The following is a 15,702-nucleotide window of genomic DNA, read 5'->3' as shown; positions in this document are numbered from 1 at the left end:
TTGCTCTTCAGATACCAGCAGACCATCCCTGAGTGCCTCCTGAATACTGAGTTGAGAAGCCTACAGCCCTCTTTGAGAAATAAAGAGGTTGCAGTGCTTGTTCTTGCACCAGAAGCTGCCAGACAGCCTGATCAGTATGCCAGCCCTCATGGGTGGTGATGAATTAACAATCAGCCTAAAGACCCAGCGAGCTTTACTCAAGGTGGTAGTTACAACAGCTTAGCACACCTTTTAATCAAATACAATTGTTACAGAGGGAATTCTGGACACACTGAGCAGCACGACACAACCAGTCCAGGAGCATGTGTGTGTCTGTGTGAGCTGTGTAGACTCCAATTCATGAATATCCAGGCTTTGCAAATCCAGACTATCTGATCCAAGTGCATTGATTTTTCCATTTGCTGTTCCAAAGCATACAGTGCCTGTGGAAAGGGTTATGACATCTTGAAGCACGCTGCATTGCTTTCTGATGTGCCTGTAATTTGTGTGCAGTCGAAGGCAAACAACCTGATGAAGTAATCAGCTGAGAAGTGCTCATGCTGGCTGAGCAGCTCACAGGCAGTCACTCCAACAGGGCTCAGCTAATGCTCAGCCTGTCATCACCTAGCAGAGGCTAAACAGACTTGATTGCTTTGAATGTGTTTTCCCCTGAAAGGGTTAAATTGTAGAATTGTCAGGGTTGGAAGGGACCTCAGGGCTCAGCCAGTTCCAACCCTCTTGCCATGGGCAGGGACACCTCACACTGGAGCAGGTTGCTCACAGCCATATCCATCCTGGCTGCAAACACCTCCAGGGATGAGGCTTCCACCACCTCCCTGGGCAACATGTGCCAGTCTCTCACCACCCTTGTGGGGAAGAACTTCTTCCTAACATCCAATCTGAATCTACTCACTTCTAGTTTTGCTCCATACCTTCTAGTCCTATTACTCCCTGACACCCTCAAAAGTCTCTCCCCAGCTTTCTTGTAGTCCCCTTCAGATAGTGGAAGGCCACAATGAGGTCTCCTGGGAGCCTCCTCTTCTCCAGACTGAATAGCCCCAACTCCCTCAGTCTGTCCTCATAGGAGAGGTACTCATCCTCATGGCCCTTCTCTGGACATGCTCCAGCATCTCCAGATCCTTCCTGTAATAGGTGCTCCAGAACTGGACACAGTACTCCAGATGGGGTCTCACCAATCCTTAAGGTTGGAATCCTTAAGGTTGGAAAAGATCTCTAAGATCATCACAGAGTCACAGAGTGTTAGGGGTTGCAAGGGTCCCTGAAAGACCATTGAATCCAATCCCCCTGCCAGAGGAGGATCACCTAGAGTAGGTCACACAGGAACACATCCAGGCAGGTATTGAATATCTCTAGAGAAGAAGACTCCCCAGCCTCCTGGGCAGCCAGTTTCCATCATCCACATGACACCACCCTGCTTACTAAACCACGTCCCAAAGTGCTATGTCTACACATTTATTGAACACCTCCAGGCACAGTGACTCCACCATCTCCCTGGAAGCCTGCTCCAATGCCTGACCACTCTTTAAGTGAAGAAATGTTTCTTAACATCCATCATAAGCCTCAGCTGGTGCAATTTCACAGTATCACAGTACATTAGTGGTTGGAAGGGACCTCCAGAGATCATCATTGTCCTCTCTCTTGTTACTAGGGAGAAAAGATTGACCCCACCTCCTTCCAACCACCTCTCAGGGAGTTGTACAGAGCAATGAGATCTCCCTTCAACCTCCTTTTCTCCACGTTGAACAACCCCAGTTACCTCAGCTGCTCATCTCCAGACCTAATCTTCAGACCCTTTAGCAGCTTCCTTGCCCTTCTCTGGCCTCATTCCAGCACCAAAAATGCCCTTCTTGCACTGAGGGCCCTAAACCAAACACAGTATTTGAGGTGCAGCTTCACCAGTGCTGAGTCCAGAGGGCAGGGATCACTTCCCTACTCCTGGCTGCACTATTTCTGATACAAATGTAGGTGATGGACTATTATTTTATGTATCAGAGTGGATAAACTCTATTTAGGAGGAATTGCTACCTCTTTAATTTGTTATTTCAGCAAAGCCAGGCCCTTTTCAGTCTGTTTGATTAAAAAAAAACAACCAAAAACCACAAGAGAGAGCACTTGGGATTTTATTCCAAGAGCTCCAGTGCTATCACTCTCATCCACGCTGCTCCGAGCACATCATCAGCGGCCAAGAGGAGGGAGGATGTGTGTGTTTAGCACGGTGCTCTGAGAACAAACACCAAGCAAACCCCCTGAGCACCCCCTTGAAAAGCAGGAGAATATGGTTGCAGCCCCCCAATGACAAGGAGAAAAAAATCTTTCCTTGGTCTGTAACACTGAAAGGAGCTTTTAAACACAGGGTTTAATGTCTCCCCTGTGCGCCCTCCTGTGTGGTTCAGGGAAAGCAGACTAATCTTCTTCATGAGTTGCCATTGTTGCCATTGTTGCTCAGAATTCATAGGTGGTAATGGGGGGCCTGCGGTCTGAGAACGCCGCAGTCATCACGGCTGTCTATCAGTGATGGTAGAACAATTTGGCTGAGCATCTCATTCAAGATCCCCAAGCAATTAGATGTTTTCAATTAATGCTGAATTCTCTGGCTTTGTGGCTTGACTATTTCTGATCGAGGTTCACATGTGATTCTTTTTTTTCGTGGAGGAGTACTTTGTTCTTTCCCCTCCTTCTTTCTTTGATTGTGCTTCTTGCTTCTCCTGGATATCTGTTAATCTGTTTTGCAGCCGGATATGACACATCTACAAAGGGCTACACAGATGAGTGGGGACTGGAACACCTCTCTTATGAGGAAAGACAGAGAATTGGATCATTTTGAGTCTGGAAAAGAGCAGTCTCAGGGGAAATCACATGAGTGCTGCTCAGTTCTCAAAGGGTGGGTGTCAGGAGGATGGGACCAGGCTTTTTTTCAGCAGTACCCAGGCAGAACAAGGGCTAACAGGCACAAACCTGAGGAGGAACTTTAATTTAAGGGTGGTGGAGCACTGGAGCAGGCTACCCAGAGAGGTGTTGGAGTCTCCAGCTCTGGAGTCATTCAAATCCCACCCGGACACGTTCCTGTGTGACCTTCTTCAGGTGGCCTTGCCTTGGCAAGGAGAGTTGGACTTGATGATCCCCAGAGGTCCCTTCCCGCCTCTTCCGTGCTGTGATACTGTGACAACTAAATTAGAAGCAGACCTCAACAGACAGCTTTACTACAGCTAGTTATGGGGATTTCCCTCCAGACTGCTTGTTTGCACACAGTTACTTTTACTTAAAACTGATGAAATAATTAAAGCAAATCCCCTGTGTGCCTTGGGATAGAGTTCTGGTTGAAGCCATATTTCAGCAGCTCTCTGCAACAGTTTTTTTTTTGTTTGCCTTTTTCAAGGCATGAAATGCAATTGAAATGCTCTTCATTGGCAAAAATAGTCTCACAAAACACCTTACTAATATGCATATAAATACATCTTGGCTCCACAGAATAGGAGAAACTTCAGGTTTACGGAGGAATATTTGTCTGCAAACCTGGATGCTTCATTCTTTAGTGAGTTTTGACTGTGACTGTGGTCCTGCTGTGTCTTGCTTTGGCTCAGAAGTGATAGATTCTCTTTGTGCCTGGCTTGTATCAGAAATAGTGTGGCCACCAGGAGCAGGGAATTCATTCTACCGCTGGTTAGGCCACACCTTGAGTCCTGTGTCCAGTTCTGGGCCCCTCAGTTTAGGAAAGATGTTGAGATGCTGGGAGGTGTCCAGAGAAGGGCAACAAAGCTGGGGAGGGGTCTGGAGCACAGCCCTGTGAGGAGAGGCTGAGGGAGATGGGACTGCTTAGCCTGGAGAAGAGGAGGCTCAGGGGAGGCCTTATTGCTCTCTACAACTACCTGAAGGGAGGTTGTAGCCAGGTGGGGGTTGGTCTCTTCTCCCAGGCAACCAGCACCAGAACAAGAGGACACAGTCTCAAGCTGTGCCAGGGGAGGTTTAGGCTGGATGTTAGGAAGAAATTCTTCCCAGAAAGAGAGATTGGCCGTTGGAATGTGCTGCCCAGGGAGGTGGTGGAGTCCCCATCCCTGGAGGTGTTTAGGAAGAGCCTGGATGAGGCACTTGATGCCATGGTTTAGTTGGTGTCGGATGATAGGTTGGACTTGATGATCTCAAAGGTCTTTTCCAACCTGGTCTATTCTATTCTATTCTATTCTATTCTATTCTATTCTATTCTATTCTATTCTATTCTATTCCATTCCATTTCATTCCATTCCATTCCATTCCATTCCATTCCATTCTTACCAATTCTATGATTCCATGATGCAGACCAAGAGCCCCAGCTCTTGCAAAAGACAAGTTAGCTTTTCAGAATGTGCAGCTGGCTGGGTAGCAAGAGATGTGCAGGATTTATAAGGGGGCTTTCAACTTTATTTATGACAAAACAAACCTTCTCCTGGTAGAGGGGTAACGTAGCACTGCCATCCCATGTATCCTGCTAATGCATTTATGTGCTCTTGCTCTGCTCCCTCTTGCTGATGCTGTCTCTCATTTTCAGCTTGTAGCTTTAATAATCTATGCCATTTCCTTCTGTACAATATTCCTCCTGCAGCTTCCATTTGACAGCTCTGTGGTTTTTTTTTTTTAACAGAGGATAAGCATGAAACTTCCAGCTGAATCTGAAGACACTTTTCTAATCTCATACTGCATTTATTTTCCTACTCAGAGAGCTCCCTGTCTTGAACAAGAGGCAAAAGTATTCCTCACATATTAACTGGAGATGTGCAGTAGGTTTTCAGAGGTATCATTAATTCAAGCTCAAACTCCCAGATTTAGTTACCTTGTAGTAAAAAACAGATAGGCACAAACCCTGTGTACTACCCTGTGTAACATCTCCAGGGAGGTGGTTGAGGCTCCATCCCTGGAGGTGATTAAGCCCAGGCTGGATAAGGCTCTGGCCAGCTTGATCTATTGTGGGGTGTCCCTGCCCATGGCAGCAGGCTTGGAACTAGAAGATCCTTGTGGTCCCTTCCAACCCTGACTGATTCTATTATTCTCCTTGGTTAATAGGCTTGGTTCAAGTATTGATCACTGTGATTGCAATAATATTCCAAGCAGCCCAATGCAGGGAAGCAGTCCCACTTTGTTAGGTATTGAATAAAAAGTGTCACAATATCAACATGCCTGCCTGCCTGCCTGCCTGGATTTTAAGATCTAGCCTGAAGTAACGGTTGAAACAAAGAAGTAAATTGGATGGCAACATGAAAATAAGAAATAAGAAAATGTTAACTGTGAAATAACTGTTTCAAGGTAATTTGTTCCACGGGTCTCACCAGGTCATTATAACCTTTTCCTTGTATTGTGGGGGGTTGTGTGTTGTTCTTTTTATTGTAAGGCAAGTTAAAGTTCACAGTTTTACACTGCTGCTGCTAAACTGAAGCGGTTTCCTGCATGCTTGTTTTTGCCAGTGTAAAACATAGAATCACAGAATAATTGTTAGGGTTGGAAGGGACCTTAAGGATCAGCCAGTTCCAACCCTCCTGCTGTGGGCAGGGACACCTCACACTACAGCAGGTTACTCACAGAAACATCCAGCCTGGCTGCAAACACCTCCAGGCAGGAGGCTTCCACCACCTCCCTGGGCAACCTGTGCCAATGTCTCACCACCCTCATGGGGAAGAACTTCTTCCTAACATCCACTCTGAATCTACCTAGTTCTGTTTTTCTTCCCATCCCCCCTAGTTCTTGGCAGCCTTCAATTTGTCTGTCCTCTGGTTTTCATATGGGAAAGGATGTAAATGTCTGTCACTGCTAAGGAAAAATCAGGTTGCTTCTTGGATATGGGATGTGTTGGCCATTATATGGTTGCTGGAGTGTTAAAGCAGGATGGTGAATGTGGGTTCTCTGCTGCTGTGGGCAGATGGGACACAATCTTGTCATGACTGCTCCCTGCAGTCACTTTGGGAATGTCTTGGTGAGGATTTGAAGCCTGAGTAAAGGAACTGCTTGATATTTGGCCTGGTTTGATTGTTGCATGTTGGTATGAGACTTGAAGCTCTCAATGAGTTGAGTGCTTCAGAGGGAATACTTCTCCCACATGGAGTATTAAAGAATTAGTCTTTAACGGCTGAAAATACGTGATGCCATCAGCACAGTCCATTTGCAGGCAGACAGGTCCTCTAACTGCTAAGTGGCATCAATTTCATCACACTGAGTGTGTTTTGCCTCAGGCTATAAATCACACCTGATTTCTTCCAGGATTTGCCTGTCTGATCACAGACCTCCAGTTTGCAGCCACACCATGAGAGGAGGAATGGCAAGAAGGTCTGCAGAGTCTCTGTGGGAAAGCTTCACACTCATGTTTAGATCCTTAGTATCCTCAGTCTCATAAGAAAGCTGTGCATTGTGGTGCATGAAATCCTCACTTCTACTAGGGAAAACTTCCAAATGATCCCATTTCCAACAACAGCTTGAAGAGACAACCAACATTTTCATTCCCCTAAGGGCTCTCAGTGATGGGTTTGTGAAGTGGGGACAAACATGAACCAGCATCCGGACAAAGGATTTTTGCTTTCTCACTCATGAGGCTTTCTCCCATAAACTTTCTTACCCTTCTTTCACTCTTTCACAGAATCAGAATCAACTAGGTTGGAAAAGACCTCAGAGATCATCAAGCCCAACCTATTACCTAATACCTAACACCTCCTGATAACTAAACCATGGCTCCAAGTGACACATCCTATCTTTTTTATGAACACCTCCAGGGACGGGGACTCCACCACCTCCCTGGGCAGCACATCCCAATGGCCAATCTCTCTGGCTGGGAAGAATTTTCTCCTCACCTCCAGCCTAAACCTCCCCTGGCACAGCTTGAGACTGTGTCCTCTTGTTCTTTTGCTGGTTGCCTGGGAGAAGAGACCAACCCCCACCTGGCTACAACCTCCCTTCAGCTTTCTCTAAACTCTTCTCCATGCACAGTGTTAAACCAAGACAATTTTTCAGAGCTAGCTTTGGTCCTACAAATGGTTATGAGATGCTGATAGGCAAATGACACCTAGAAAACCACAACAAGAAGTGCAATTAAACATTATGCAAAGGAACACTTGGCCAGAAGAGTTGTTTGTATGCCCCAAGAGCTGGTGCACCAAGCCAGAGTGATCCCATCCGGACTGGGAGAACAGTGAGCAGGAATCTGAAGTGCTTCCAGGAGTTTGAATCAGGAATAGAATCATAGAATCAATAAGGTTGGAAAAGACCTCAGAGATCAAAATAGATTTTTCCACTAAAAAAAAGACTAAATCACTGAGTTATCTGACATATTGAACAATGACCAGAGCCTTCTTGCTTTCAGCAAATTCCTGGGGTTTCCTTATGTTTAAAATCCCTGGTACTTGATGGGTTGGATGTGATGATCTTGAAGGTCTCTTCCAATGTGGTCTGGCCTATTCTATTCTATTCTATTCTATTCTATTTTATTCTACTCTACTCTACTCTACTGTACTCCTATTCTATTCTATTCTATTCTATTCTATTCTATTCTATTCTATTCTATTCTATTCTATTCTATTCTATTCTATTCTATTCTATTCTATTACCTCCATTGTACCTTTATATGAAAATATTCCTGAAGTCTCCTCCTAACTCTATTCCTTGCCTGTCTGGCTTCCTTGAGGATTACAAGTTGCACAGACAGTTCTAAGGTGGCCACCTATCACAGTATCACAGTATCACCAAGATTGGAAGAGACCTCAAAGATCATCAATTCCAACCTGTCACCACAGACCTCATGACTAGACCATGGCACCAAATGCCACATCCAATCTCCTCTTGAACACCTCCAGGGATGGGGACTCCACCACCTCCCTGGGCAGCACATTCCAATGACGAATGACTCCCTCTGAAGAACTTTCTCCTCACCTCCAGCCTAAACTTCCTCTGGCACAGCTTGAGACTGCGTCCTCTTGTTCTGGTGCTGGTTGCTAGAGGAAAGAGACCAACCCCTTCCTGGCTACAACCAACTTTCAGGAGTTGCAGAGAGCAATGAGGTCTCCCCTGAGCCTCCTCTTCTCCAGGCTAAACAACCCCAGCTCCCTCAGCCTCTCCTCACAGGGCTGTGCTCAAGGCCTCTCCCCAGCCTTGTTGCCCTTCTCTGGACACGTTCAAGTGTCTCGATGTCCTTCTTAAACTGAGGGGCCCAGAACTGGACACAGGACTCAAGGTGTGGCCTAACCAATGCAGAGTACAGGGCACAATGACTTCCCTGCTCTTGCTGGCCACACTCTTCCTGCTGCAGGCCAGGATGCCCTTGGCCTTCTTGGCCACCTGGGCACACTGCTGGCTCATGTTTAGGAAGCTGTTGATCAGCACCCCCAGGTCCCTCTCTGTTTCGGAGCTCTCCAGCCACTCTGGCCCCAGCCTGTAGCTCTGCATGGGGTTGCTATGGCCAGCTTCTTTCCAAAATGGGATTTGTTCTGTCACTGAACGATTTTATCATCTCCAGAGCTTGCAATCATTTCCCCTAGAGGAAAGCTGGCTTGCAAAAAAATGCTTCAGGAAGAAAACAAAACAAAACAAAACAAAACAAAACAAAAAAGCTGAGGGAAAGTAATGAATCAAAATTTGTGTTTCTGTTTGACCAGCTCTTGGGAATCAAATGCTCTTTAAGAAATTCAGGGCAAAACATTATTAAATGAGATCCTAACCATAGACTGTTTGATCATCTGTACTAAAAGGGAGCTTGTGAACCAGCCTGGTCTCTAATGTCTCCTTTGTATAACCCCTGTGACCTGAGATTTGCTGTGAGAAATGGAAGAGGATTAATAATTAATGTGGTTGCTGGTGTCTGAAATAGCGACACGAGGTTGGCATTGGCTGCATCTTTTATTAATGAGGTTTGAAAACAATTGCTTTCTCCCAGCAACAGACAGCACAGCCTTTTATACTGGAGGGAAAAAAAGGAATGAAGCTAATATCTGGGCAGAGGAGAGAGTTGTGGCTGTTGTTCCCCATCCCAGGGCATTGCCAAACTTCAGTCACCAGGTGTAAATGTGGTGGAAAAGGTTGTGAAGTGGTGAAGAAGTGAAAGGAGGAGCAAGCCTAAAGTAAATTTTAGATGGTCTGAAGGCAGTCTGCTGTGCCTGATTGAGCTGAAATAGGAAGCATTGCAGAGCAGAGCTCATCATTTTGCACCCTGGGTAAGGAAGGGAAAGGAATGTTTCTTACTGTTAATTGGCAAAATATCAGTGTGGCAGTGTAGGGCTGCGATGTTGTCATCACTCAGACCTCATTCATAGGTTCATAGAATGCCAGGTTAGAAGGGACCTCAAGGATCATAGAATCAATAAGGTTGGAACAGACCTGGGAGATCATCAAGTCCAACCTATTACCTAATAACTAACACCTCCTGACAACTAAACCACGGCTCCAAGTGCCACATCCAAGCCTTTTTTGAACACCCCCAATGATGATGACTCCACCACCTCCCTGGGCAGCGCATCCCAATGGCCAATCTCTCTTGCTGGGAAGAACTTTCTCCTCACCTCCAGCCTAAACCTCCCCTGGCACAGCTTGAGACTGTGTCCCCTTGTTCTGGTGCTGGTTGCCTGGGAGAAGAGACCAACCCCCACCTGGCTACAACCTCCCTTCAGGGAGTTGTAGAGAGCAAGAAGGTCTGCCCTGAGCCTAGTCCAACCTTGCAGGGTAAGAATACAGTTTAAATGAGGTGGCCCAGCCTCCTGTCAAGCTGGGCCTTGAAACTCATTATGTTGTAGAAAATGGAAACCCTAACTTCTTGCAACGTTTTTTCCCCCTTCCAGTTGTAACTACCTGGAATGAAGTGGAAGAAAAAAGTGAAAACACCTTTATTAAGTGGAAATAATTGCACTCCTCTTCCTTGACCTTTTAGTTTGCTGAAATTTATCTCATTCCTGAGGGCTAACAGCCATCAGATGTCTGGGTTTGTTATTAATATTTGCTAGGAACAATTGCATTTTAGTTTTTTGAAGCATAAGCACCACTAAAGGAAGCCAAACCTTTTGAACAGGATCCCTGATGATGCCTTAATTATCCCATCCATTACATTTCAGCTGCAGAATTAATCAGCAAACAATGCTCTGATAAATATGATCTTTCCCCAACTTACATGCAAATTGAAGCTTTGCCTTCCTGCTCAGAATTGTTCCAAATGAATTTGTGGCCAAACACTGGTATGTTCCAATATCCTGTTTTTTATGTGGGTTATTGATTGCCAAGCTGCCTCCAACCAACCTGTAGTGATAACTCATGGTAAGATCAATATCTGTGCCATTTTGCTTCCACCTTTGAGGGGAAAAAAATCAAATTATGCTTATAATTTACAGAGCCTATTCATATTTATCTCAAACAGTGTGCTGTAGCATACCTGCAATGATAAAAATGGAGTTAAATAGCATAAAAAAAATACATATTGCATCATTTTTCACACCAGACTGCTGCTTCTATCCATCTTAATTATCTCAATAATTCTGCTTCTTGGAAAGAAAAAAATCTGTACTGCTCTGATGCTGGTCACCAGTGTTCACCCAAAAATGTCCACAAAAGGTAATTACAACTTATTCACACAAACTAAGTTATCCATCCAGCTGGGAGCATGGTGTAAGCCTTGACTACAGAGACCTTAATATATATATATATATAAATTTTTGTCTATAATATTAATAACACCTGAATGTGATTTAGAGTCCTTTCAAATGATGCCATCAATTTGGCTGCAAGAAAATAATAGATGACTTGGTGACATAGATCAGTAAGGATTACACTTCAGAGAGCAGACTGAAGTAGATAGAGAGAGAGCGAACAGTTTTTATACCCAAGTTTGATAATTGAATGATGAGAAAGCTGCTGGTTTAAAACATGATCTGTCCCTGCTTGTCCACTAAGTAGGGAATGGATTGTGCCTGCAACATTACACAGCTGTTTACACCTGGCAGGAGCAAATCTGTATTTCAAAGGCAATAAATATTGCATGTGTTCAGAAAGGGAAATTTTGTGGCTTCACTGCTAGTCACAAAAGGGTCCAATTTCCATTGGCCAGGTGGGGTTCAAAGGAAGAATAAAGGACCTCAGTCACTGATGTCTGCAAGCTTTAGGCTTGTCAGTGGCACACTTAGGTTGTCAGCAACCCTGAAACGATTTATTTTCTTCTCCTACTTCTCTACCACACCTGCCTCTTCATCCTCTACCACCCATTAACCTACTTGGGCAGGATGCCCACCCCTCAGTAGACTGCAAGGACCACAGAAGAGTTGCTAATGGCTCACTTTGGGTGTGCAGCCTTCAAAACAAGGACAGTTGTCTCCGTGTTAATGGACTGATGGATCACAGCAAGAAAAAGTCCTGTTTCTTTTTACTTGCAGAGATGAACTTTCTGACAGTGATGGTGGTTCCCAGAGTTAACAAATTGAAGCAAACTTGCACCATATGTGTATTCCTGGAAGATCTGACCTGGGCATACAGCTCAATTCTTTATTTCTCTCACCCACAGACCTTTCTCTACGTGGTCAGACAGCTCAGTTGGTTGTTCTTGCAGAGGAAGGTTTTCCAGCTGTGCTGTGAAATTTATTTCTGCGTTCTGAGGGAAATCTTGACAAATGCATCAAGGGGAAGGGAGGCTCCTGACCTTTCAATCATAGAATCATAGAAGTGTTAGGGTTGGAAAGGACCTCAAGGATCAGCCAGTTACAACCCCCCTGCCATGGGCAGGGACACCTCACACTACAGGAGGTTGCCCACAGCCACATCCAGCCTGGCTGCAAAAGCCTCCAGGCATGAAGCTTCCACCACCTCCCTGGGCAACCTGTGCCAGGCTCTCACCACCCTCCTGGGGAAAAACTTCTTCCTAACATCCACTCTGAATCTACCCATTTCTGTTTTTCTTCCCATTCACCCCAGCCCTATCACTCTCTGACACCCTCAAAAGTCCCTCCCCAGCTTTTTTGTAGCCCCCTTCAGATACTGGAAGGCCACAATTAGGTCTCCTCGGAGCCCTTCTTTCTCCAGACTGAATAGCCCCAACTCCCTCAGTCTGTCCTCCTAGGAGAGGTGCTTCAATGGGTGCTTGTTGTTTTCAGAGGTGAGTAATGCCTGATTAAAATAGGAAAATCAATTGAATTCTGTGAACAAATTCTAGCAATGTTGCATAATTGACTTGAGTTTGCCAATCACTGCTTGCTTTGTTTGTGTGAGTGCAGGAAGATTAAGACATTTTGGTGCCACAGTGAACCATCAGCAATTCTTCCTACCAACTGCAGCTGATTTGGGATCTTTCCATACCTCTTCTCTATTCCTTTTTTATGTTTTACTGTAGTCACTGTAACTTTTTTCTTTTTCTGTTGTTTTGGGGTATTTTGTTGAGTTTCTTTCAAAGATAAGCTTAACCTTAGCTGGTGCCCATCCCTGAGCCCAGCCTAGGAAGCAGCAGCTCGTTATCAGTGTAAGGATTTTGCCATATATCAGGATTTGCATATGGAACATGCTGGCTGCCTGAACCTTTCAATTTCCTAATATAAGATATTCTGGTATTTAGTTTGCCAGTTCCCTTTAATTTCAGAATCAATCACTGAAATAACTGCTGTCATCATTACATGGCTCCCAATTAAGCTCCATAATTGTTTTTCACAACAAATGCAAAGTTGTTGGCTTAGTTGCTGCAAATGAATTCTTCACAGTATCTCCATAATCATTCTAATCACCGTGGTACAGTGATTATTAAACTTTGCATATAGATCAGGGGTTCATCTCCTGGTGTGGGCTCTTTTCCTCCTCCTCCCTCCCCCCCCCCCCCCCCCCCAAATTAATATGTTTACATCGTTGAAGAAAGTGAATTAATGAATTTGCAGGATAGACAATGATTTAATGGCTCTCTGTGTGTTCTGCACTAAGCTGTCTAATACTCAGAAAGCTTTGAAGAATTGTTTGAAGCCTGTTAAGAGAGGGATCACCTTCATAGCTCTGTGAGCTTCTTCATGCAGCCATTGGAAAATGCTTCCCATCAGTGGTAGGAAATATATCCTGAACCAACAGGTTGCTAATGTGAACTGCATATAATTAATGCCTTGGAGAAAACTGTGAAGATTTTTTGGGGGGAGAGTGATAATTTGGGGAGCTATGCAGCTTTGGTGCCCATCCCTGAGTCTGGCCTATGAAGCAGCAGCTTGTTATCAGTGTAGGGATATATCAGGATTTGCATATGGAACATGCTGGCTGCCTGAACCTTTCCAAAGTGTCACCTCTTGGGCACTTTGGAAAGAGAAGCTAAGCTCAGTCTTATGGTGGATCTCAGCATACAAGGAACATCTCTTACACCTGAAACATGCCTTCTTCACTCAGGGTAAAGCAGGAGCCCACATCTCCAGAGCCTCAGCCCACTGATGAATCTGGGTCTGGAGTGGTTCAGAATTCACTGTGCTTCTACCATCCCTAAATGGTAAAGTAATTGTGAATTTACCATTTCTGAATGATAAAGTCATTGTGAATGTGCCCTTTCTGAATGATAAAGTACTGCTAAATTGACCATTTCTAATGGTAGAGCTTTTCTAAACTGTAAAACAATATGCTGTGTATTTTGATGTGGAATTCATCAGCTCCCTGGGAATGTCAAACCTGTCAGCTCCTTGTGATATATCCAAACTCAGAAAACCCAACTGTCTGTTCTGTGAACTCATAGAACAAATGATCCTATTTTTTGGCTTAAACAAAAACCCAAACAATCTAACTTTTTCTGGAGCCTCACTTACAAGAGCTTATCAATAAAGTCTTCCTTCAATTCCTATATATATACATATATATAGGAAGATAGATAGATAGATAGATAGATAGATAGATAGATAGATAGATAGATAGATAGATAGATAGATAGAACTTTTTCCTCTTCCCATCTTGATTTAAAGATCTCAAGCAAGACATTTTGAGTGAAAGATCTCCAGCAGCAAGAGGCAGCCTTCTCTCTTTTGTTCTCTCAAGTTGTTATCAACTTAGCCTCTCATTCAAATATATCAATATTGATTAGAATATGCTTCCAAACCATTGGGTTGTGTTAGATCCTCTGTGCTGGACTCATTTGCCTTCTAAAGTATCCTACATGCAAATCACTGATGGAAGGATAAACTTGTAATGGATGATGATTTCCTGTTAATTATGCTCCTCGATCAATACTCGTGATTTGCTATTCAAATAGTGTCCATCTCCAAGCAAATCATAACAAGGAGGATTTCTTAATGAACATGAACATGTGAGTAATGTGTGCTTACAATGCAGCTGGAAATGATGCAATCTGTCTTTAGGGGTGATATCTCATGAAAGAGTTGTGGGCCAAACAATATAATGAATTTTGATCACGTTTCCAGGCTGAAAAAAAAACCCCAAACATTTATTGATCTAGCTAAAAATGTTGGGAGAAGGCAGAAGCACATCAAACTTAGAGAAATGGTGAAATATGGGAGACCTTTGCAGAATACAAATGTTGTCAGGACTTGCTGGAGAAATGTCGATATGTTTTGTTGTGCACAAGCTGGCTGTTCAGCTGCACGGCAACAGGGCTCTGTTGCTTGCGCCTCCCTTCTCCTCTCTGAGTAGACTTTATTCTGGGCCATGTATCTTCTGACAACATGATCCCAGCAGTTGTTCCCAAGATATTTCTAAGTCCCTACACCCCAACCCATGTTCAAGTAAAGCCTTGCAGAGCCATGGAGACTGAGCCCTCAGCCTGGAGTCACCAATTTATATCCAAAATGCAGGCATGAGGCACCTGCCTTGAAACCCACCACTTCCATGGGCTGCTCAGGAGCTTCAGAGCAAGAAGTTTGTTTCAGGAAGGTAAAGCTGCTGTTTGGGTACCTATCATCCCTGATATTTAATAGGGAAAACTTTAATGTTTGGGCTCAGATTGTGATTTCTGACCAGTGGGTAATTAACCAGGAAATTTTTATCTCTAAAGGTGCTGTACAGTGCTCTGTGATGTCTGTGTAGCTATAATGAAATGAGTCTCATCTCCATGATTAATAAATCTGGAAGAAAAGAGTAGTGGTCAATAGAAACCATTTAAGAAAAGGAAACATTTTCTTTCAGACGTGACATCTTGTTGGAAATGGAATGTGAAGGTCTGTTAATGTCAGTGAAGCCATCAGTGTGGGGATATTGAAGCACTTAAGGAAATAGTGAAAGACTCCACTTAGGCAACGTGCAAATATCTTGGATAAACTCAAATGCAACATTTCATTAATCTGCTTTCCTTGCCTTTAAAAATAACAGTAATAGTAAAAGGTGTGTTTAGAATTTCCTGCTGAAAGAGCCTTCTCCAGCTCTATAAATGCAATCCTGGAAGTTTTACAGAGCATTCATGGCTGCATCATGATTTTGTGCCAGCATTATCATGGCTGGAAGCTCTTGCATATATATATACCTTGCATATGTATTTCCTTAATCTGAATTAGCTCTGTGGCTACATGAAATATACACTTTAATGGATTGTTTTCTCATTGTACTGCTGCAGTAAAGAAAAAAGCATAACTAATTTTGAGTCTTCATTGTGTTCTGTCTCAGATTATTTGCATTCCAATGGAAATGTCTTGGAGAATCATCTGAGATGTTTCTGTAACGGGGGAAAAAAACAACCCCACCAAACCCTTTAAATCCCTTAGTATTTAACCTTCTTCAACTAAATAAAGTTGGAAAAAAATGACTACAAGGCAACAGAACTGGAAG

General features: G+C 44.0%; 1 protein-coding gene across 6 annotated transcripts in view; it reads right to left on the bottom strand.

The window, feature by feature from the left end:
* CNTN6 (contactin 6) overlaps positions 1–15,702 on the bottom strand; it is a 200,441-nt gene that overhangs the window by 107,828 nt on the left and 76,911 nt on the right. For 5 of the 6 annotated variants that reach the window (XM_068154390.1, XM_068154389.1, XM_068154392.1 and 2 more), the window contains one exon: positions 10,106–10,281. In XM_068154390.1, the coding sequence (XP_068010491.1) occupies positions 10,106–10,281 (176 nt within the window). The remainder of the gene's footprint in view (positions 1–10,105; positions 10,282–15,702) is intronic. The other variant, XM_068154394.1, reaches the window with a different exon arrangement.

The sequence above is a fragment of the Melanerpes formicivorus genome, unplaced genomic scaffold (assembly GCF_026170545.1).
Source record: "Melanerpes formicivorus ecotype bairdi unplaced genomic scaffold, bMelFor1.0.p_v2 SCAF_28, whole genome shotgun sequence".
Classification (NCBI taxonomy): domain Eukaryota; kingdom Metazoa; phylum Chordata; class Aves; order Piciformes; family Picidae; genus Melanerpes; species Melanerpes formicivorus.
This window is presented reverse-complemented; position numbering and strand designations above follow the sequence as displayed.